The 25,200-nt window shown below is 44.9% G+C and overlaps 1 protein-coding gene across 2 annotated transcripts in view; it reads left to right on the top strand.

The window, feature by feature from the left end:
- DNAI7 (dynein axonemal intermediate chain 7) overlaps positions 1-25,200 on the top strand; it is a 342,681-nt gene that overhangs the window by 273,963 nt on the left and 43,518 nt on the right. For both annotated transcript variants that reach the window (XM_069228584.1, XM_069228583.1), the window contains one exon: positions 20,309-20,422. In XM_069228584.1, coding sequence (XP_069084685.1) covers positions 20,309-20,422 — 114 coding nt within the window. The remainder of the gene's footprint in view (positions 1-20,308; positions 20,423-25,200) is intronic.

The following is a 25,200-nucleotide window of genomic DNA, read 5'->3' as shown; positions in this document are numbered from 1 at the left end:
TACACGTCATAATACTTATAAAATTGTCAGTGCTAATGATTATAACAATAAATACAATATTTCATAAAAGCTACTAAGAACGTATTAAATCTATCTAATGCATCATTTGTTAGATATTTTAACATATTAATAAAAAGGGGTACGTTACTTTAAAAAAGCTCAGTTCTAAAATTCAGGATAATTTACTTATCTAAAACATGTAGCTGTTTTAGTGAATCAAAACGAATTATCCATGCCCACCCCAGGAATTTGGCCACCCCTATTGCTATAGTAGGTGAAAGATCAGTTTTAAGGATCCTACAAGCAGTCTCGGCCGATTGTGTGCCCAGACTTTTGCATAGGGGTACCAACCACTTCTTCCTTGGGGCAGCATATAATGGACAAACAAAAAACAAATGGCTCACATTTTCCCACATTTCAATACACAATGGGCATTTATCTGGGCCACCAGTGCCCCAGGTTGAGGTTAAACACCTTAATGGTAATGAGCCCCTAACTTGGTGATATAATTTATGGTCCATAGGTTTTGTTATAACATCCCAGTACTTTTCAATTGCAGAGGCATCTTTCACGTGTAAAAATGTTGTTGTAAGGGAACTACCTATAAGGGATGAGTGTCTTATGCCTACCACCCATTCCCAATATAGTTGTTTCAGCATTTTTTTTGAAGGAAAGGTAGCTGAGTCAGGGTTGTGCCAAAGGGCACCTAGACCCATGGCACAAAGAGTGGTTCTAACACCCTTAAACCAGCCAATCTTATCGGATCCTAGGGTGTCCCTTACCTCGAGACATGCTTTCGCATATAATAACAGCTCTGGGGTAGACCACAACCTCCGCCAGAAGGCCAGGGGCCGAAATCTGGCTTGATCTTCCACCGGTTGGAGCCCAAGGTCATAAAGGAGCGGGATACGTGGGGATGACCTCGGAAGACCAACCGCCCCTCTTGTAAATCTGTTTTGGGTCCAGCATCAGTCGGTCCAGATTGCTATAACCCCAAAGCTCTGCCCCATACAAGACTGAGGGAAGAATTTTTGACCCATAGATTTCCATAAGTGGGGACATCGGGCGGGTAAATGATCTTTTATATTCCTTAAGAAGGGCTCCGCCTAATTGAGCATGTTTGAGTGCTTGGATATCAATCTGGGGTTTCCAACTAAAATTATCACTAAAATGCACACCCAGATATGTAAGTTCATTAGTTTGCTCAAGAATAGCACCACCCATTTTGACCCTTGCCACAGTTTGTGTTCGACCTCTTAGTACCATAAATTTTGTTTTAGAAACATTTACTTCTAGCTCATGCTTGTCACAAAATAACTCAAATCTGAGTAGGGCCTGCTGGAGCCCTTGCCTAGTCTTTGATAATAACAAGGTATCATCCGCGAACATCAGCAATGGTACTTTCATTCCCGCTATCTGGGGAGCATCCGTGGGATGTGTTGCAAAATATTTGGTAACCCCGTTAATAAACAGGGAAAACAAAGTGGGAGCCAGGACACATCCTTGTCTAACACCTTTCAAAACATGGAACCTGTCCGTAACCTCGCCAGGCTTACCCCAGCGGACTTGGGCATAGGTGTGTACATGAAGATTCATTAAGAGTCGCACTAGAGCCCTGGGCATTCCCTGTTCCAGTATGCAATCCCATAATTTGGGCCTCGGAACCAAGTCGAATGCAGATCTTAGATCCACAAAAGCTGCATACAACTTGCCCTTACCCAAAAAAACTGTTTTCCAATATAAAAGGGCAAAACGAAAGGCTTGATCAAGGGTGCTTACATGAGGTCTAAAGCCCGCCTGCAACGGAGTCAAAATATCTGAGTCTGTTATCCATTCCTGTATCCTCCCTAAAATGAGGCGCGCTATGATTTTTTGGATCGCATCAATAAGGCTGATAGGCCGGTAATTTGAGGGTACTGAGCGATCGCCTTTCTTGTACATGAGTCAGGAATTTTAGCGCCTGCAGCAACTGCATTCACCAGGTGGAGTATATAAGGTACCCACAGGTCCTGGTCTTCCAAAAAAATGTCCGCTGGAATACCATCTGGGCCAGGGGCCCTTCCTTTGGGAATATTTTGCAGGCAATTGATAACTTCAGTAGCTGAGAATATTAACAGCTCGGCGGGCTCAAGACGGTAGGGTATTGTCACTTCTACTGTATGACACTTAAACTGATCCTCAAAATTTTTTACCCACTGATGATTAGAGACAGATGCTGGGCTATAGTGGGCGTCCTGCGAGATACCCCATCTCATGAGGTACCAAAACTGTTGCATATTGCGTTTACCACAGGCTTCTGACAGCATAAGCCAGCGTTCCTCGTCCCACTTTTGTTTTGCTTTGCGTTTTGCCTCATTATAGAGTTTTCTACAAGATCTAATCTGGCTATGATTTTTGTTTTTAATAGCCTCAAAGAGAACTCTTTTAGTCATACTACACTCTTTATCAAACCAGGTAGGGGATGAGTATTTCTTGGTCCTAGGTTGTTTAGGGATAAATTTGATGAACAACTTTTTAAGTTCCTGAAACAAGTCAGAGTGGGTACGTATAAGTTCGCTGTTAATCTCATCCTGTGAGCCAAAATTGTTTAAAAGCTCCACAGAGCTAGACACTAAGGTTCTAATTGCCCTACGGGCCCCAGCGTCCACAGCTATTTTGGACCAACGTACCCTGCGCATGTCATTGCTCACAATGACCTCTTTTTCTGTTATATTAGGACCACTACCCTCTGATCTCTGAAAGCTGGAATCCCTTAAGGTCAATGTGGCCATCGGTCGTTGATCCTGATAAAATGTCATCCAACAGGAGGAGGGTTGGAGAAACCCTTCCTCCCTGGAGGCCCCTGACATAAATATTAACCAACAGGATGTTTGTACCTTGGTTGGACTTTATCTTTAAGGCAATTATGTCTGGACTATCAATTGACACTTCTTCAACTCTTACACCCGCACTTTGGCGGACCCAAATTGTAAGACCTCCAACAGGACGCCCTTTCTGGCCTCTAATTGCTGGCTTGCTAAAGTTCAGATACCCCACCCGAAATATCGGTGTGATAGCCCATGTTTCCTGGAATGCAATTATATCGCCCTGATCTATGAAGTCCCTCCAATCAGGAATACACTGGCTGGACTCCAGACCGGCTATGTTCCAGGATATATACCTTGATAACATGTCAACAGGCTCAGCTAAAGCAGTGGGTGAGTCCGTACTAAACTTGGGTGATGCAGACAATGTACCAACAGGGGAAATGTCAGGATTATTACTTGGATCTGTGGCAATAGCCTTCCAACTTATATCTTCTATGTGGGGGGATTTCAATAAAGTTAAATTAACTATTTCTTCTCTACCAATCAGTCAATCATTCTCATCTAGACAGGATAACGGCCCATATCTCCCGGCAGTAATCAAGGGTTCAATGCTTTCTGATGCGAACCAACCCCTGGGAGGGTTAATGACATTTTTATTAATCTGGGAAGGCACCTTCACCTCGGGATACACCGTAGGATAAAAATCTGGGAGTTCCCAAGTGACTATTGGTCCATCTGCAAGTTGCGGGCACCAGCCTCGCAAAAATGGGACCACATTTGTACTCCTGAAATTAACTATTACCAGATCACCTGGAATATCTTTAATCATGTGGCCAAGCCAACCCACCCTTCTCACATTTAAGATTTTACCATCAATGGTAGGGGGGAGGGGTCTATTCTTAGTAAGCCAGAAGGCTACTTTATTTTTTAAGTCATTGTAACCTTCTTTTTTACCTGAACTAAGTTCTGGGACTCCTGACAATATACATACAAATGGAGCGGCCTCCGGTGGGAGATCAATCCTAACATTATAATTATTGTTGTGCTCTCTTACTTCCTTATGGACTTGAGTTGGTTGTGGCCTACCCTCTAGGGACCCTCGAATCACTTCGGGTTCCCTAGGTATAGTGGGCTCCGCCTCCAAACTTGTTTCGTTACATGGGGCTTTATGTCTTAAACTGCTGCCCGTGAGTATTGCCTGCTCAACACAATTTCCAGATGGTAAATCAAGAGGTACCGTTAGTACATCTGCTGGTGTCGATGTGGCTTGTACCCTCAGACTATGGACCTCTTGGGTAAGTACTTCAATTTTCAACAATAATGTGCTAAAAATTTCAGCCATTTTTGTAGCTAGCTTATCCTCTACTGTTGCCAGTATATTTTCTATATACTGCCTGTTGTGACAGCAACCCGCTGGCTTATCAGATCCCCCGTCTAATCCCTTTGTTTTAATAGTATGGGTTTTTGCTTCGAGGGACTTTCGAGAATTGCTGACCTTCCCCGCTCCTCTTTTGCCCAATGACTTTCTACAAGCCCTAACTGCTCTTGCTGGTTGGGGGGGGAGTATCTGCCATAACCACGGGGCTAAATGGGCTCTCGCCGGTTATACCCATTGAGTCTAAGGGATTAGAATATATCTGTGCCTCAGTTAGTGTCATATCCTTATCAGTGATGGCGCCCAGATCCTCAAAGGTAGGCACTGTATATGGGGAGGAACTAGAGTGTGTCTGAACGGGGGAACCTCCTTTTCCTAGGGAGACTCTGCGATCGCTATTAATCTTTTTAACCACTTTAACCAGGTAGTTATCAAGCATAGTAGCCCCTAGATTTTTGGCGGAGTTATTACAGTTAGCCATCATAGGTTGGTTGGTTGCAGTAAGTACCACCAGCTATAATTCAGCAATACAAAACACAAAACCACGTAATCAAGATGTAATACAAATAATTTACAGTTTAGGCAGAGACCCGTGCCCAGTCCCGTCTCTTCAGGCCTCCGGGGGCCACAGAGGGCCCGCCCCTTGCCCCTGCCCGGTGCGGTGTACCTTGTTGTAATTTAAGGGCCCAGGGGCGTGGCAGCACTATCGCGCCACTTAGCGCACAGGAAACCCAGAGAATTCTGAGTATTGTAGATCTCCCTGCGTATTTTAGCAGGCAGCCTACTACGGCGGCGGCGATCCGAACCGGCAACTCGGTGTCCTGCAAGAATGCAAGAATGTGCGGCTGGTTGTCTCCGGTGCCCGGGGTCTGCCTCTTGTGCCCGGGGTGTGGTGCCCGGGGTCAGTCTCTGATGTGGGTCCAGTCTCAGGTGCTCAGGGTCAGTCTCTAGTACCCAAGTTGTGATGCCTGGAGGTCAGTCACTTTGTGGTGCCTGTGGCCAGGATCAGGCTCTAGCGCCCAGGGCCAGTCTGTGGTGAGGGGTCAGACACCAGGACCTCTCTCTGATGCCACAGTCAGTCTCCGGTGCTCGGGTCGATTGGCTCCTCGGGTCCCTCCTCGGGTCCCTCTAGGTGAAGGAGTGTGTAATGGGGTCTACTACGGCACCCTTGGGGCTCCGTGGAAGTCTCGGAAAGTCTCTGTGGAAGTCTCTGTGGAGGGCACAGGTCACCGGCTACCCCTGCACACAACGGGTCTGCGGGTCAGCGGTCTCTCCAGGGGCGCAGTCAATCACCTCCAAGGGTCTCAGCCCTGCCCGGGAGTCAACAGGGCGTCATAGGGCCTAGCGAGGGTCCCCCGAGGTTTTCTGCGTCGTCCCTCGGCCTGTCTCTGTCTCTGGGATCCTCTGGGTCCTGAGGGGCCTCTGCCTCTCCCTGGGCTTGCCCCTCGGTCTTGCCCCTCGGCTGCTCTCAGTCACCGGGCCCCCGGGTCGTCCCTCGGCGCTCTCGGGTGCAGCAGAGGCGTGCAGGGGATCTCGCGCTGGGGGGCGCGCGCCGGTAAGGAGCCGCTCAATCCAGCTCCAAGCTCCTCGCCTCGAGCCAACCGAGATTATCCTTGGCGAGGTTTACACAATAGCAAAAATATGCAGTATAGTCTTAGAAAACAGTGCAAACAATGTATAGTTACAATAGGATGCAATGGGGAAACATAGGGATAGGGGCAACACAAACCATATACTCCAAAAGTGGAATGCGAACCACGAATGGACCCCAAACCTATGTGACCTTGTAGAGGGTCGCTGGGACTATTAGAAAATAGTGAGAGTTAGAAAAATAACCCTCCCCAAGACCCTGAAAAGTGAGTGCAAAGTGCACTAAAGTTCCCCTAAGGATAAAGAAGTCGTGTTAGAGGAATAATGCAGGAAAGACACAAACCAACAATGCAACAACGCTGGATTTCCAATCTGGGGTACCTGTGGAACAAGGGGACCAAGTCCAAAAGTCACAAGCAAGTCGGAGATGGGCAGATGCCCAGGAAATGCCAGCTGCGGGTGCAAAGAAGCTTCTACTGGACAGAAGAAGCTGCGGTTTCTGCAGGAACGCAAAGGGGTAGAGACTTCCCCTTTGGAGGACGGATCCCTCTCGCCTTGTAGAGTCGTGCAGAAGTGTTTTCCCGCCGAAAGAACGCCAACAAGCCTTGCTAGCTGCAAATCGTGCGGTTAGCGTTTTTGGACGCTGCTGTGGTCCAGGAGGGGCCAGGAGGTCGCAAATTGGACCAGGAGGTAGAGGGGACGTCGAGCAAGACAAGGAGCCCTCTTAGCAGCAGGTAGCACCCGGAGAAGTGCCAGAAACAGGCACTACGAGGATGCATGAAACGGTGCTCACCCGAAGTTACACAAAGGAGTCCCACGTCGCCGGAGACCAACTTAGAAAGTCGTGCAATGCAGGTTAGAGTGCCGTGGACCCAAGCTTGGCTGTGCACAAAGGATTTCCGCCGGAAGTGCACAGGGGCCGGAGTAGCTGCAAAAGTCGCGGTTCCCAGCAATGCAGTCTAGCGAGGTGAGGCAAGGACTTACCTCCACCAAACTTGGACTGAAGAGTCACTGGACTGTGGGAGTCACTTGGACAGAGTTGCTGGATTCGAGGGACCTCGCTCGTCGTGCTGAGAGGAGACCCAAGGGACCGGTAATACAGCTTTTTGGTGCCTGCGGTTGCAGGGGGAAGATTCCGTCGACCCACTGGAGATTTCTTCGGAGCTTCTAGTGCAGAGAGGAGGCAGACTACCCCCACAGCATGCACCACCAGGAAAACAGTCGAGAAGGCGGCAGGATCAGCGTTACAGAGTTGCAGTAGTCGTCTTTGCTACTTTGTTGCAGTGTTGCAGGCTTCCAGCGCGGTCAGCAGTCGATTCCTTGGCAGAAGGTGAAGAGAGAGATGCAGAGGAACTCGGATGAGCTCTTGCATTCGTTATCTAAAGTTTCCCCAGAGACAGAGACCCTAAATAGCCAGAAAAGAGGGGTTGGCTACTTAGGAGAGAGGATAGGCTACTAACACCTGAAGGAGCCTATCAGAAGGAGTCTCTGACGTCACCTGGTGGCACTGGCCACTCAGAGCAGTCCAGTGTGCCAGCAGCACCTCTGTTTCCAAGATGGCAGAGGTCTGGAGCACACTGGAGGAGCTCTGGACACCTCCCAGCGGAGGTGCAGGTCAGGGGAGTGGTCACTCCCCTTTCCTTTGTCTAGTTTCGCTCCAGAGCAGGGCTAAGGGGTCCCCTGAACCGGTGTAGACTGGCTTATGCAGAATTGGGCACATCTGTGCCCAAGAAAGCATTTCCAGAGGCTGGGGGAGGCTACTCCTCCCCTGCCTTCACACCATTTTCCAAAGGGAGAGGGTGTAACACCCTCTCTCAGAGGAAGTCCTTTGTTCTGCCATCCTGGGCCAGGCCTGGCTGGACCCCAGGAGGGCAGCTGCCTGTCTGAGGGGTTGGCAGCAGCAGCAGCTGCAGTGAAACCCCAGGAAGGGCAGTTTGGCAGTACCAGGGTCTGTGCTACAGACCACTGGGATCATGGGATTGTGCCAACTATGCCAGGATGGTATAGAGGGGGCAATTCCATGATCATAGACATGTTACATGGCCATATTCGGAGTTACCATTGTGAAGCTACATATAGGTAGTGATCTATATGTAGTGCACGCGTGTAATGGTGTCCCCGCACTCACAAAGTCCGGGGAATTGGCCCTGAACAATGTGGGGGCACCTTGGCTAGTGCCAGGGTGCCCTCACACTAAGTAACTTTGCACCTAACCTTTACCAGGTAAAGGTTAGACATATAGGTGACTTATAAGTTACTTAAGTGCAGTGTAAAATGGCTGTGAAATAACGTGGACGTTATTTCACTCAGGCTGCAGTGGCAGGCCTGTATAAGAATGGTCAGAGCTCCCTATGGGTGGCAAAAGAAATGCTGCAGCCCATAGGGATCTCCTGGAACCCCAATACCCTGGGTACCTTAGTACCATATACTAGGGAATTATAAGGGTGTTCCAGTAAGCCAATGTAAATTGGTAAATTGGTCACTAGCCTGTTAGTGACAATTTGGAAAGAAATGAGAGAGCATAACCACTGAGGTTCTGATTAGCAGAGCCTCAGTGAGACAGTTAGTCACTACACAGGTAACACATTCAGGCACACTTATGAGCACTGGGGCCCTGGGTTACCAGGGTTCCAGTGACACATACAACTAAAACAACATATATACAGTGAAAAATGGGGGTAACATGCCAGGCAAGATGGTACTTTCCTACACAACCCCCCCCCTAAATATATATATTTAATGTTGCTGCCTTAAGCTCCAAACTTCTTTGGATGTGTATGGGTGGTAGGGTTTGGAACGTAAAGGGGGTTAAACACAGAGCCTAGCCACTGGCCAGGCCCTGTAGGCAACCCCTCCACACACAGCTGAAGGCCATGCATGGTGCTGGTTTGGTGTGGATATAGGAGGTTAGCCATGGGGCCTGGCCACCTTTGGCTGTTTGTGTTGAGATGTTGGGTGGTTACGGGGGGTTGGTTGCAGGACTTGGTTGCAGGGCTTGGCCGCAGGCCAGGCCCTGTGGCCAACCCCTGCCACTAGCGGCTATGCCCTGCGGCCAACCACTGTCATCAGCGGCCAAAGGCCGTATGTGGCACAGGGTTGGTGTGGATAAAGGGGGTTGGGTGCAGGGCCTTGCTGCAGGCGAGGTCCTGCCTCCCAGTCCCCTCAGTGCACAGCCGAAGACCATGCATGGCACGGGTTGGGTGCTATAGGGGGTTGGCCTAAGGGCATGGCACCAGGGCAGGCACTGCGGTCAACCCACGCAGCAGTGGTTGGATTAACGTATAGTAATTAAAATTACCTTACATAAAAAAAAAAACATTGAAATTCACAGAAAAAACAGGTTACAGGGAAGTTATAGTCAGAAAATAGAATTAAATAAAATATAGAAATTCACTTAAAAAAAAATAAAGGTTAAGGGACGTTTTCTGAATTTACTCGCACAAAACCATCGAAATACAGCAGTTATAGTTATGGTTGTCTCAAGCAACTATAGCTCACGCCCTAAGGTACCTATAAACTCGCACCCTCGCCATGCACTTCTAATTACCCCACATATTACATCAGTCATGACATCTTTTATGACATTGTTGATATCACCCCAACATGTGCAATAAAATTATTCATGAGAAAAAGTGTACATGGGGGTGGCACGTGTTATAGTTTGTTACCTTGGGGCATGAGTTATGGTTACTTGTGCTAAATATAACTGCTAAATTTCTGTGGTTTTGTGCAAGTAAAATTCAGAACCTAACTGCAATGTCCCTGTAACCTTAGTTTTTTGGGTGAATTACATATATATATATATATATATATATATATATATATATATATATATATATATATATATATATACATATTGTTTATCATATAGATCAAGGGTCATTGCTGCATCGTCTGAGTCTCCCCCCTGATATCACCAGGCTTGCCTGTAGCAGAAGCGAGAGGTGCCCTGTATATTTCTTGGGTGCTTATTTGGGGACTTACATTTTTTCTGGTTATACTATCAGCCATTATGTCTTGCTCGAATCCCTGTGGCTTGTGGACCTGACACAAGAGAGTGTCGCAGGGTTCATATTAGGTCCTGATAAAGAGGCAGTGTGTCAAGTGATGCAGATGTATGTCCACAAAACCATCACTAAATATTTGGCTCCACTGGATGAGAAGCTTCAAGGGATGCCTTTCTCTGCCCCTATTGTCCCAGGTCAGAGAGTTCCTCAAAATAGGAATGCATCCAAAGCGAACATTTTATAAAAATAAAAAAAATCCTCTCTGCGCAAAATATCTTCCCTTCCAGAGGAAGATTGATGATGAGAATCCAGAGAGCATAGCCTCTCTTCAGGATTTGGAGCATCCGGAGGTAGATTCAGATGCTTTTGATGAGAAAGACCCTAGCTCTTGGTTACCCGTTCCCAAAAAGCAGCACTTGGAGCATAATGATTCAGGTGAATGTCCCTCATGTTCCGTAGTTTCAATCCCTTTGCTATGGGATACCGTTGATCCCAGTGATATGGTCTATCCCTGGTCATTGGAGTGAACGGCATCCCCCAAGATGTCTGCTTACTTGCAAAGCAAACTTCGTAAATTCTTCCCCAAGGAAGGTAGAAACTCACTGTTGCGCTGAATGCCCCAGAACTTATTTAGATGGCATAGTTGCTTTTACCACCGATATTGATACTAAATTGTCTATCTTCCTGGGGAAATTTATGAAGATACCGGAAAGAGAAAAATACATCCTTCGAAAGCTTGCCAGGACAAGCTTTTGGATATTTCTGTCCCTTTACCAAAGATTTTAGCCATGGCCTTCATGACCAAAGATCAAGGCTCCATCATTGATCCTGACATTCTTGCGAAGCCTATAAACTGGACATGTTAGCAATAGAGTGCACTGTTTCCATTTACTTATTGTTGTATTCACAGGTAGGGTTCCATATATACATTTTGGGTAAAGAGATGTTGCAAATGGGGGTTCTATCTGATCCATAAATATCTCAAATATTAAAGTGTGTTATTATCCAAGAATCACTTGGTTAAAGTGTTGTGTGCAGAGGAATTAAAAAGGATACCCTGGGAATAGTTCCAAAATCTTGTCTAGTTTATACAGTCACTGTTTAACCTTCTTAAACCAAGGGTATAGCCCGCTCTATCCAATGCCCGTACCTCTGCAACAGCTTCTTTGATAGGAATCGGTGTCCTGCCTGCTTTGAGCCTGAACCAGTAAACTAAAGCTTTTAAAATAGCTATATGTGTAATAATTTTCATTCCAAGGTCAAGATGCAGCTGAGCAAGCGGTGTACTATGTGGCATGTTTAGAATGGATCAAACACATTTATTCTCAGCCAACTTCAGCCCCTTGCTCTGTTACAGTCCTCACAGTTCTGCCCCATAAAGGGCTGCACCCAATCCTTTAGCATGACAAATTTCAAGTGCTGGAAAAAATGGGGCGAAATGCAGATCTGTTTTTTTTTTTAAATGATTGCCGCTCCTACATGTTGCAGGGACATTTGGCTTTTTTGAATCTGGATGGAACAAGGCAAATTACTGGTCAGTCTGACCCCCAAATATTCAAAGATTTTGACCTGTTCCAAAATCCTTGAACCAAGTCCCAGCTTCCCTTTAAATGACCGGTGTGGCCGAAAGATCATGCATTTAGTGCCCCCCTCCTAACGCCACCATGGTAGCGCCGCATTTCTAATACGGCACACCATGGCGGTAGTTGGGGTGACTAACCCGTTCCCAAAAAGCGGCGCTTGGACCATAATGATTCAGGTGAATTCCCCTCATGTTTCATAGTTCCATCCCCTTTGCCATGGGATACCGTCCGGCAGGTTGGGACGCTAGTCTGGCGCTTTGCAGGACTAGCATCACAACTTAGGATGCTAATCATGCAAAGCACCCAGATGCCAATTGTAATCAATGGGAGCCTCTTTTTAACCCCTACACTTAGCAGGAGTTCAAAAATGCCAGTAAAAATGGCGCAAAGGAATCTCAGATTCCTTTGTGCCATTTTTACAGCCCCTGCAGCGCCTAAATGCCCCCTTGCATACATTATGTCTGGCGAAGGCATAATGTGTCACAAAGGGTTACAAAGTGGCCCAATGCAAGCATTGCACCACTTTGTAAATATGGTGCATGGGAAATGCCACCTTAACAGCACATTTGCATTGAAATAAATGCCACAAATGTGGTGCTAGGTGGCGCTAGGGGTTCATAAGTATGCCCCTTAGTTTTCAAATAGTTTCCAGGCCATATTTATCGTATGCATTTGAAAACCTGTTTAGAATATTTTGCAGGCCCATTGGTGTTTTTGGGATCAACAGCGTATCATCGACAAAGAGAAGCACTGGTATTAGTTGGTCTTCGAGGGTCACTTCTACAATCAAAGTACATCAATTAGTCCATTTGTATATAAAGTGAACAGGGTTTGGGCTAGGACGCATCCTTAACATACCCCTCTTAGAATATCTATTTTTGGGGAAATTCACCACCCCTGCCCACCTTACTTTGTCAAATTTACCTTGATGCAAGTGAACTATAAGTTGTAGAATAACTGATGACATCCCAAGTCCCTCAATGCAGCCCACAATTTATCACAAGGAATTAAATCAAAAGGGGACCTAAGGCCCACAAATATAACAAAGGGCCCCTTACCGATCACAACTGTCTTTCAGATAATCAATAAAAAGCAGATCTAAAGTACTATTGTGCCCTGAAGTATATCTGCAAATGGGAAAATACTCTATTATCCTCTGTCCAGACTTGCATCTGTACCAAAATCTGCTTGCTAAAAACTTTTTGTGCTGTATCAAAGGCTTATGGGTCTATAGTTTATAGGGTCCCCTTCAGCCCCTTTTTTGTAAATTGGAATAATTTCAGCACCCTTCCATGTACCTGGTATCTCGTCACCAGTTGCTTTGGCATTTTAGACTATATTAAGTGTATAACCCCAAATGGTCAATTCTGAGCGAAAGAGGTCACCCAGAATTCTATCAAGTCCTGGGGCCTTTCCTCTTTTCATACTATCAATGGCAGCTATGGTTTCAGCCAGGGTAAAGGTTACTATTGTCCTTCCATCTTGATTGTGGGGATTATACTACCCCTTCCCCTCCAATATTGGATTCCATATTTGCTTTATCCAAAGAGTATATATTTGAGAAATGTTGCTCCCAAACATGCGGTTGTATGTAAAAGTCATCTTCCTTAACAATATATGATACTCATTTATACAATAAATGCCAAAATGACTGGCTTTCTTTCAATTTGTCCACTGTGACTAATTCACGCCAGTAATCTTTCTCCCAGCATCTCCTGCCATATGACTGTATCTTATTAAATGTTCTCCATCTAATATTGCAGCACTGCTGCCACTACTTACAGAGATAATGAATTCCACCTTTGTAATCTTACAATCCTTATTATACCATGGCGCATCCTTTCACCTAGCTGTAACAGTTTGAGATGGTCTGCAAAATTATTCCTTAATGGACATTGGTCTTTCTGTGAGTGCCACATCATGTTCCTTGGGCCACAGGTCCAGATCAACCATAATATAGTCTACCCTATACTGAGTATTTGCTCTTTTAAAAGTATAAGCTCCTTTATCTGAGAGTGTCTGCCCATTGCATGCATGTAAACCATAAGCTAATGTACTGGACATGACCTGCTGGGCAGCCTTCCAGCACCTCTTCAGTGGGGAGGCCTGTAATCTTGGTATACCCCTTTCTGATTCTTCCTCTTGCACAAGATCTTGCATGTAATCTGTGGGCTCGTAAGTCACATTGAAATCTCCGGCCAATATAAGGCGATTCCCTCGGTCTGTGTTCTCCAAAACGTAAGTCAGGGTTGGCAGTGTTACTGAGTCCTGATTCGGACTATTAAAACAATTGTAAATATTCATCAACCTCACTAAGAAATTCCCTTTCAATGATTCAATATCAAGACCCAGAATGCCAGGAGCGTAAATATTTAACTTCCTAATTTTACAGACCAGGTTTATCTTTACCCAGATTAGTAATCCTCTAGCTGGTCGGCCTGCTGGTGATGGTCGAGCCGCAGCACTAAAATTGGTGAAACCCAACCTAAAACCTTGATGATGAAACATGCATATTTGAAAAGTATCTGTGAACTCCACCCCCATTCTGGGTCATTCACTTTGTACCTTAATCCTGCAATGTTCCAAGAAATCACATCAAGGCAGAGCACATCAACCTTGACTTGTGACATATTCTGAGGCTGGTGAGCTTTACCTGGCTTTGAAGGCTTCTCCACAACTTTATACCCATTCACTTCACTCCATACCCCAAAACATATTGAGGGATCGGGTTAATCTATTGGCTCTGGAAAAATCCATTGAGGTTGCAGGTAGAGACCTTCTGCAAGCCAGAGTCTCGCCCAACCCATCATTGCTGCATCTGGATAGGTTAGTCTTATGATTACTACGTATTTTGCAACAGTGGGTGCTCGCTATGCCTAGGGTGGTTTCCTATTAAGGGTGGATTTAATTTAAACTGTATTGATGACCACAAGGGGGCAAGGTGCGCAGATCTAGGTTCACCAAGCCATCTACATACATCTCTCTGCTTAATACTAGGACTATGTAATGCACCAATCTGCTCTGTGTGGAACATAACTTTGCTTCTAGTATGTCCGACCTTATCAGGGAATTACATTGCTCACGAATTCTCACCCACTGAATTAATTTGTTGATCAAGGACTCACTACTATCTCTGGCTCCTGCAGGTAAGCTTGGAATATTAACCATATATACCCGATTTGAGGTTGTCCCCTGAGAATTATACCCATTATGCCTATTCCTTCCTCCACTATTTGGAGTAGCTCCCATCTCCCTCCAAGCACCCTGCAGCTCTATGAACATATACTGGGATTGTGGGTTTTTGTTCATTGTGCTTGATCTATTTGTGTGATTCCCAACACATGCTAATCCACCAACTAGGGTATCAAATGATGGACCTGGGGGGGGCAGTGGTCTCAGAGTTAGTATTGGCTGGAGGCACATTCCCATTGAGTATAGGAAATCCCCCCTCATGTACTGGAACATCATGTGTAACCAGCCCCTCTCCCCCCGCTTCAACTCCCTCCTGTTAAATTGCCATTTTCTACTTTGTTTTTTCCTGCTTTTTTTCTTGCCACGCTACAAACATTATAACTCCCCACTGGAGCTGTTGCTGGAACAAACGTCTCAATTCTGAGATCTAGGCCCTATATTTATACTCTGTTTGCGCCGGATTTGTGTCATTTATTGTGGCGCAAACTTAACTCCATATTTACACTTTGGCACTAGACCTGTCTAGCGCCAAAGTTATGGAGTGTGCGCCATTTTTTGTACGTGAAAACCTACCTTGTGCTAATGACATGCAAGGTAGGCGTTCCCGTGCAAAAAATTACTCTAAGGCATGTGCGCCTAATTTATCCTCTGGCGTCAAAATGACACACAGGAGGAGGTGGGCCTTAAAACATGGCGCCAAGCCGGATTTGTGCCGTTTTTTAACGCCTGGGTCAGGGCAGGAGTTAGGGGACCTGTGGGCTCATTTCCATGGGAGACCATGGAAGCAGTCCGCAGGTGCCCTCCCCTGCACCCAGGGACACCCCCTGCCACCCTCGCCCACCCCTGCAGGACACCCATGAATGGGGGGACCCATCTATGGTGAGTTCAGGTAAGCCTAACTTGGGCCCCCCTTACATGCCACTGTGCCCAATGGCCATGCCCAGGGGACAGAAGTCCCCTGGGCATGGCCATTAGGCAGGGGGGCATGACTCCTGTCTTTGTCATTTCCATGGGGGTTGTGTGCCAAAAAATGGCACTAGTCAGGTTAGATCCAATATTTTTGACTCTAACCTGACTTGCACCATTCTTTGGCACACAACCCCCAGTCTTCCCTTCGCCTCTTCTGCCCGGTTACTGTCATTTATTTTGACGCTAACCAGGCCGCAGTGCCGGCTACCGTCATTCCATAAATAAGGTGCCCAGCTGGCGCGTTGGAATGGCCTTAGCCGGCGTTGAACTTTGTGATGCAAATCTGTCCTAGTGCTGATTTGCTTCAAAAAGTATAAATATGGGCTTAAGTTCAAAGGGTGACAGTTGCCCCTCCTCCAACTGTTCAATAAGCTTTCTGAGTTCCTTTGTCAATGAACACTCGTTTTGTGTACACGGTGCAGCATCCACACATAGAACTTTGTCCTGAGGAGCCAAACAAGCTCCATTTTTGAGTGGACTGAATCGGTTCTCACAAGGTATTTCACAGATAATATCAGTGGTGTCACAGGTGTAGTCAGTGTTCAAATTATAGCACTCCAGATTTGCGGAAGAGGCAGTATGGGGTCCTGCAGCCTTAAGAACTGGGACACTCCTTTCGGCAGGTTTATCTGCTCATTGTGTTCTAGGTTTGGCAGCCTTGAGTCCCTTTTTAAAGATAACTGCTACTTTGGGCCTTGTATCTCAGTAATTATTTATTTCCCATTGTTAAGGACTGACTCAGCTCCTCAATTAAGTTGTCAATCTCAATTGTGCTGTTTTCTGCTGCGTGCCAAGCAGTCTTTTTACTTTTTGTTATACCTAGGGGACTGCTCCGAGCCTTTCTTTTCCCCATAACTGTATCAGATAGGGCGTGAAGTGTTTTTAAAAGTTACTTATTTTAGTTCTTGCTCCCCTCCGCAGGTAACCAACTCATGTTCCTCAAGTCTTATAGATAACCAATAAAGGATTTCAGAATAGCCAGTCTTACCAACCATTTGGTGATTAACAGGAAAGCACCAGCAAAGATGTCCAAATACAACACACAGACCTCAGAGTAGATGAAAAGGGGGTGGCCCTGCTGTACCTCTTCCTGGCTCTTCCTGGTCTAAGGCTATCTTGTTAGCCAAGATTATAACTGCCATGTCCCTTGATAGTGACCTGCTGAAGTTAAAAGACATAGTTAAGCATCAGTCATGGGCCTGATACAATCAACCTCTCACCAATGATGGTGGATATCAAAAATACAAAAATGTTAAAGGTGAGTTGTCCATAACTCAGGGAGGAGTTGTACTGAGAGGGTCAAGAATCCTGACTCCGAACAGGCTGTGACTGAAAGTAATTGAAGTAGCTTATGAAGGACATTGTGGTATTATTGCCACATAGAGAGCTTACTGAGGACGAGTTTGGTTTCCATGCTTAGATGAATGATTTGAAAAGGAACTCTAGGCCTGTCATTTATGCAACTGTCTTTCTAACAATGTAAATCAATACACTCTGAACATGTCACAACTCTTTAAACATGCATGGGAGAGTATAGCCATCAGTTTCTTTGGTCCACTTGATAAAGGACATTATTTAATGGTGATTGTGAGTGAATACTCAAGTTTCCCGTTGGTTGAAGATCTCTCATCTACAACTCACAAAACAAATCCTTTAAAAGCTTGATGGCATTTTCCCAAAATAGGGCATTCCAGGCACTGTCAAGTGTGACAATGGCCCACCCTTTAACAGTAAAGAATTTAAAGAAATCCTGGAGCATCTGAACATAGAGCATCAAAAGAGTATGCCTTTGTGCCGCAGGCCAATCGACTTGTTGAGCATTTTATGAGTATGTTAAAGAAATGAGTGCAGCGTGGAACTCTTGAGAAGCTCAATTTGAAAACAATAATAAATTCTACTCTACGAGCATATCCCTCAACACCCCACTCGGCCTCAGGTGAAAGCCCTGCAACTTTGATGTTCGGGAGACCAATGACAGCCAAGTTACCTCATTGGACCAACAAGAAAGTCCAAAGTGAAAACATGTTTGATATAAGGGACTTAGAAAAGAAGCAGAAAATGAAAGGTTATGCAGACAAGAGACATCATGCAAAGGACATCTCATTTAGAAATGATTTGGTGATCACCCAACAGATGTGCAAAAGAAAATCTGATGATCCTATGATGCTGAACCTTTCCAACTGCTGTCTACCAAGGGACACATGGTGACTGCCCAGCCCCCTGGGAAGTCTAGTAACAGAGCCTCTTCTCACTTTAGGCCTGTAAGTCATTGGCCTTCAACTCAAAATCGTGAAAGAAATACTAACCCTGAAAATTCAGTGACAGCTACTGCCTCTTTACCGTCTTTAGCAACTTCTCACTCTGACAGCCTCCAGCTTTCAGTAACCAGATCAGGTCAAATATTCAAAGCGCCAAGAAGATTGATTAGAGAGATATAAATATACATGTTTTATATAGATATATATATATATATATGTGTGTGTGTCTACTGACTTTGCAAAATCAAAACAAAAATGTCATTGTAATGTCTTGCATATTTTATAACGGAACCCTGTTTGACTCTGAATGGACTCCGTAGCAGTGTCACATAATTGCTAGAATGGAATAAAAGTTTGGTTTAGAATGTGGGAGCTCACAGGTACACAAAGAGGAATAAAGATGCCTGATTTACAGCTCTGAGTGATAGGGTCCCCATGGCCTAAGAAAGCTCGGTGAGTGAGGACCATGCCCCTTTAAGTAAAAAAAAAAAAAAAAACAGCCCTAGGGATAGGGTCCTCAAGTCCTAACAAGGCCCATGGAGGAGGGCCACATTAGCCCCCTCCGCTTCAATTGTAGTGGCGACCCTGAGGGACGGTGTCCCCAGGCCTTAACAAGGCTTGGGGAAGGATGCCACATGGCCACCCCTCCCCTTTATTTTAAGTAGTGGCCCTGGGGGATGGGGTCCCCAGGGCCTTAGAAGGCTCGGGGAGGAGGTGCACACCCCCCTCCCCTTTAATTTAAAAAAACCAACAGTAGTGGGGGACGGGAGCTCCAGGGCCTAACAGTGCTCGGGAAGGGGGGGGCCATGTGGCCCCCTGCCCTTTCATTTATGTAGTGGCCCTGTGGGAGGGAGTCCCCAGGACCTAACAAGGCTCAGGGAGGGGGGGGGGTCCATGCAGCTTCCCCTCCCCTTTATTTTAAGTTGTGGCGCTGAAGGAGGGGGGGATCCCCAGGTCCTAATAAGGCTCGGGTGCACCGACCTTTGAAAAACATAGGATCCTGTGGGTTGGTTGCCAGGACAGGCCCTGCAGACAACCCCCGCCCTGCACGACTGAAGGCCATGCGCGGCAGAGAGTCGGCTTTACGTATGGTAATAAAATATTACTTTACAATTAAAAAAAAAATCTAGAAATTCACAAAAAACAAAGGTTACGGTAACATTACAGTTAGGTGTGATAAAAAGATCTGTTTTTCTTTAAAAAAAAAAAGTTATGCACCTTAGAAATTCACTGAAAAAAACAAAGGTTAAAGTAAAGTTCAATTAGGTAACATTTTGAAATTGAAAAACAAAATGCAGAAATTCACCAGAGTTAGAAAAGCTAAATACAACTTGCACCTCCACCATGCACTGCTTATTACCTCACATATTACATCATTCATAACATGTTCTATGACATCATTAATTACATCACTGTTGACATCCCAAATGATATCACAAATGGCATCCCTTATAACATAATCCAAGCTTCATTTGTACACATTGCTCCACAAAGGGGTATAGCATTAGAGCTATTAATGTAAGTGCAAAATAGCTCAGAGTAATATGAAGCATCATTACTGCTATCACATTTACAACCTCATAGATAAAGCAAGCTTGTGTTATGTGCAGCATTGACCCTATACCATACACTTCATCTGTAGACGAGCTCATGTTGACTATGAACCACAGATGACGGGGTAACCTATCTTGTACATGCAGTTCAATCTGTTTACTACTGTTCAGGGAAAACCAGGGGCCTAATATATTTAAAGTTAGCGCCACCTTTGCGTTATTTTATGACGCAAAGGCGGCGTTAACTTTTCATAAATCAGGCCCCTCGTTTTCCCCGCGCAGTAGTAAACAGATTGAACTGCATGGTCCAATTTCCTCCATATACTGATGCCCTATTACATACCTAATGCCCTAATACAGACAGTATTTACTTCATTCAAACCCCTGACAGTGACTGAACCTACAGACACAGGCGTGTACCACCATTGCCGTAGTTCTTCCTTACCCAAAGCTTAAATGCCGGGAATGCTATCATTCCTTAAGTGGATGTACCCCACATGTGTACGCTCCTTGTCCTGTCTAGACGGCCAATGTATCGCGATGTTACCATATACATGTTTGAATAAAACAAATACATTTTTTGCTATCAGTCTTGACTGTGCTTCTTTGCAAATCGAGATTTGAATATTCCCATAATACTAATCTTCAGAGACAAGTCTGCCCCCCTTCACCCGCTACCTACGTGGTGAAACTCTCACCTGCTGTCCTCGTATCAGTCATGTCACACCCCCTGCGACCATTGCAGCTGCTGTAACAGGGTACACGTGCTACTATGATTCAACATTTCAAAACGCTCAAGTTAACACACAAAGTAATGATTCAGTTTTCTAAATGTTCCTTTGGATTATTTAAACCGATTTAAAGAAAAAAATCTGTTCTCCGTTACATTCTTCTGTTACTGTAAAGAATTTATGGAAAACCATTCCAATGCTCTATTTAAGAATACTCCTTTAAACTGTACCTTTGTGTTGCAGGACGAACAAACGGAAAAGACAGCGTACGAACAACTGGCTATTCTTTCACCGTCTTTTGCTTTCAGCTGGAGCCAGTGGAATGTGAAGTGCGACTACAAACAAATAATTGTTAAGGTATGACATTGCTTTGTATATGACAAGATGCCATGGTGTGTCATCTAAACCCCTGCCCATCCGGCTAGCCGATGTGAAAAACTGGCAAATCAATGCTTTCTATGGCTTCAAGAGCATCCCAGCCAAACAATGGCGAGTCAGTGTCAGAAGGAGACCGACCAAAAGCCCAGCCTCTGCACTGTCTGTACGCTATAGGATGGAACTAGTAACATTAGGCCTTTGACCGCTATTGCTGTCTGTAGGCGAGACCTAAGACAGAATAAACACAGGGCAATTGGTGTGGAGGAACCACTCAGCTCGTAAAACCTTATCTTGGGGGCAGTCGCGTTGGAAGGTGTCCGCTGTTCCACAGTTTGACCTGAACTAAGACTAAAAGACTTAGGGCCTGATTCTAACTTTGGAGGACGGTGTTAAACCGTCCCAAAAGTGGCGGATATACCACCTACCGTATTACGAGTCCATTATATCCTATGGAACTCGTAATAAGGTAGGTGGTATATCCGCCACTTTTGGGACGGTTTAACACCGTCCTCCAAAGTTAGAATCAGGCCCTTAGACACGTTAGGTAGCAAATATCTTCCACGGGGAGGCCCATGTCCCGGTCCCCTTGCAGCAGTGGCCTGTGAGGTTGGCCCCTATTATTTTTTGTGCATACTTATTATGGTAGGATGAACGCCCAAGGTGACGCAGGGATGCTTCAAATATTCCTCATTCCACGGAGGTACGTGGGTATAAAGAGTAAGTAGTATATGGACGTGCTGGGAGGACCAGGCATTGCTTTTATTCCATCAGTTCTAAGATTTTTTTTTCTATTGGAATTTCTAGACCTTCTTTTTGGTTGTTTGGATCCTTTTAGCATCTCCACTTAAGGTATCCACACACTGTGGTTTGTAATTCATGCCAGCGAATTCGTCTGACTCTGGGCTCACAGGGTATGTTGTCTCTTGAAATTCAGTTGCACTCCTCTCTTGTGAGACAAAGGATACGCAGCTTTCGTTTTAGAATCTTTTGGCCAACATCCCCTAAGACACATGTGAGTCAGAAGTGTGTTGCTTAAGAAAATCCCCACTTTCGGTCTTCATACCACATACCTTGTTCACAGTTGCACACTAGATCTTCTGGAGAAAAAAGTGCAAAAACTCCTTATGATGAGAACACAGTGAAGGTAGTTACGACTATATGTATGTCACCCTAACTAAAGCACTGGAAATCTCAATGCTAAATAGTTTCATACTCCTCACAGTGAAGATATACAAGATAGTGGGTGAATCAGGACCAAAAACTGGCTTTTCTTTTAACTTGCTCTGGCAAGTGGATAGGTCTTCAGAACACGTTGTGTACTAGTAGGGAAAGGCTACATAAAATGACTAAGGGTTGCCACCTGGATCCAGTGTCGCCAGAGAAGTCCTTGCCATTCAACCAAAAGGCTGCTTAGTAGTCCCAATAGTACATAGCAGCATGCCTCAAGACAACATAGACCACAAGTGCTCCTACTTGAAAATACTATATTTCAGTTATTCTGTTAAACAGATCTATGAAACATCTTTAAAAGTTTAAATTCTTACTTTTTGACACCATATAATATTGATATTTGAGCGCTATATACTATATATATATATATATATATATATACATATATATGATATATATATATATATATATATATATATATATATTATATATACTCATTTACATATATAACACCAGCTGAAGAAAAGTGAGCCCCTGGCGACGTTGATGCAGGCCTAATGGGGCAAGCCCCACCCCACCCCACTGTAATCATCCACAAACGATCAGTTAATTCATAACTGAGAGGAGGCGCGTTCTATTTTAGGTAGCAGCAAGTAGAGGTCCTAATAATGCTCTCCGAAAAAGAGACATCAAGTATCCTGAAGGGCACCGGGAAAAATGGAGCCCCGGGACCAAACAGTCAAGCTGAGAGTATCATTAAGAAAGATTGGAAATTCTGGGCACCCTATATGTACAGTCTAACGTATGTATCTCATCATCCATCATCCCGGATTCATGGAAAGGCTCCATACTGCACCTTATACATAAAAAGGGGGGCAACTCCCAATCAGAAAATTACAGGCTGATATCCCTACTGGATATGCACGGATGGTAAGACCTTCGCTAAAGTGCTTCTACATGAACTGGAGGTTTGGATCAAAGAGAACATCATCATAATACAGTATCAAACAGGCTTCAGGCCAAACTCTTCTACCATGGATAACGTTATTGCCATTGCTTCTGGGTGCTAAGGCAATCGAAACAACAATGCCCCCACTTTATGCTTGTTTCGTGGACTATAGTGGCACATTTGATGATATAGATCGAAACACCCTCTGGATAAAACTTGCAAAGCCATAACAGCACTGTACACAGATTCCTGGGTCTGGACTATGATCACACAGAAACATGTTATGGAAAAAAACTATACAAACAGGGCCTAAAACAAGGATGTGTTATTGCTCCCACCTTATTTAATTTATACACAGCCAACTTGAGTGGGAAATTGTTGAAAGAGAATGTTACTGCCCAAGTAAGAATGCTTTAGAGTCCCCATCATGCAGTATGCTGCTGATCTACTCCTATTGGACCAAACCTGAATCAGGATGAAAAGGGCGGTGGACATACTCCATCTATATGTTAAGAATGCCTTATAGCAAATGGCACTAAACCAAGGTCCTTATGTTTGGGCAAAAAGCCAGGAAACATCAGTAGGAATGGCATCTGGGCCTGCTAAGCATTAGCAGCGCCAACAAATATAATTATTTAGGTGTCTGATTGTCAGACACAGTCAAACCTACCTTGCAGGCCAAGGGTCTTGAATATAAAGCAGGAAAGACAACATAGTCACTAACTAAATTACATGATAATCTACAAAGCCATTCTGCAGAGGGAATCCGAAGGGTACTCCTGGCTATACTCTTACCAATGATGATGATGTACCGCCATTTGACATTCCCGAGCATGCTCACTGAGCCACTAGAGCGCTGCCACACAGCAGCATACAGGAAAATATTCACCCGGTGCACTTTGATCAGCCTAGAGTTTGATCTTGTGAAAATAGATATTGAGTGTAAAAAAAGATCTAATTAAGTACTATCATCATGTGTTGAGAGCAGATCGACTCAATGAGAGGAGCGTTGACTGTGATTTTCCAGGACAAATGGAGCTTCTGGTGAACATTTGTGAACAGTGCCATCTTTCAATTGAACCTGTCCCTAGCAGTCATAATAGACCCTCTCATAACAATGGGCTTACTAAAAAGGTCGATAAGCGTGCAAGAACAAATCAGAAACATTCCGGACACAGAGGGTTTTGCCATATTGCATGTAGTCACCTCTTGTCAACCATATCTCAAAGCGGCCCTGGGTAGACAGACCATAAAGTATATACCGTTGACAAGGACGGTAAACCTGCCGAGATGGGAATTTAGGTCCCATTAAAAGAACATTCCCACTGGTCATGGGCAAACAGATTGTGCCAATTTCATTCCGAATTGGCCCCACATATTGCTTGCTGCTGCCCTGCACTGCTCCTCCGAAGCAAATTTACTTGAGAACGATCTTGCAAAATGGTATAAGAATGTGGAAAGAGGCGCTGGCATATATCTACATAACACCATCCCAAAGGTTCTAGCACAGACTGGGAAGTTCTTGGCTGAGGCTGGAAGGTGTCTGCGTGGTGTCCACTAAATGAGGAGGACGGATGACTAACTGTTCTCAGTTTCATCAGTGCAACGTGCAATCTGTAGCCGCATAGGGAACATGCTCCGTGACAGAATAGCATGCACTTGAATACTTTCCATGTTCACAAAGTACTTGACTATCTTGGTTTCAGATTGCAGTAGGAGTTCCAGGGCACCATGCTCTTTAACACTACGCATGTGGAATGACCGCCCTGACAGAGAAGCGTCCACGTTAATGTTGCAAGTTTACAAAGCGCTTGATTATAGGGTCTTAGTTTGCGGAAGGAGTTCCCCACCAGGGCACTATGCTCTTTAACATTATGCAAGTTTACATACTAACTCGCATGTGACACTTCTAGTAGACAGTTTGTTAAACCAGCAGGTGCACGATTTATATAGGCTGCATAATCTGGTTTTAAGACATGGAAGAGCATTTATGTTAAGGCCCACTGCACTTTATTGCGTGAACACCAGAATGCAGCACTTTACCTAACAGCTTGTATGTATTTAGCTATGTTAGTGTACGGATCATTTGTCTCGACTATCCGCACCCGGGCTTATGCATAGCTGCCTTTAAAAGTATCCTGGTTGGGCAATTGTCATGCACAAAGAGGTGGGTGTGGCTTGTTCATGCCTTATTTTAACAAGCACTTTAACTGTCAGTTTTATATTTTGTTTTTAATCCAGTGGCCCAATTTTAATATTGCATTGCTGGCACAGTTTTGAGCACCTAAGCTGTTAGTTTGCTCCACTGCTATTCATGGTTTCAGTGCTTTTATCCTTTGATGTGTTTGTAATGATTTTTAGTAATCACACAATACAGAAGATAGAATGGATGAATGACTAGAACATAACATGTTTTAGCAAACAGCTTGTTCACCTGTACAGGTTATTTTACTTAGAGATAAAATAACCTGAATTGTAAGAATGCATGAGTGCTGCCTCCCAGTTATGTTTTAACTGAGAGAGTGTGAGTGCGTGTGTGTGTGTGTGTCTCTGTCTAATACCTACTGGCAGTTGCCAGTAGGTAGTTATAGTTAGGACCATGTTTCCATAGGGAAATCATTTTTGACTTGCCTATATC

This window comes from Pleurodeles waltl, chromosome 4_1, assembly GCF_031143425.1.
Source record: "Pleurodeles waltl isolate 20211129_DDA chromosome 4_1, aPleWal1.hap1.20221129, whole genome shotgun sequence".
Taxonomy (NCBI): domain Eukaryota; kingdom Metazoa; phylum Chordata; class Amphibia; order Caudata; family Salamandridae; genus Pleurodeles; species Pleurodeles waltl.
Note: the sequence above shows the minus strand (reverse complement) of the source record. Positions and strands in the feature narration are given on the sequence as shown.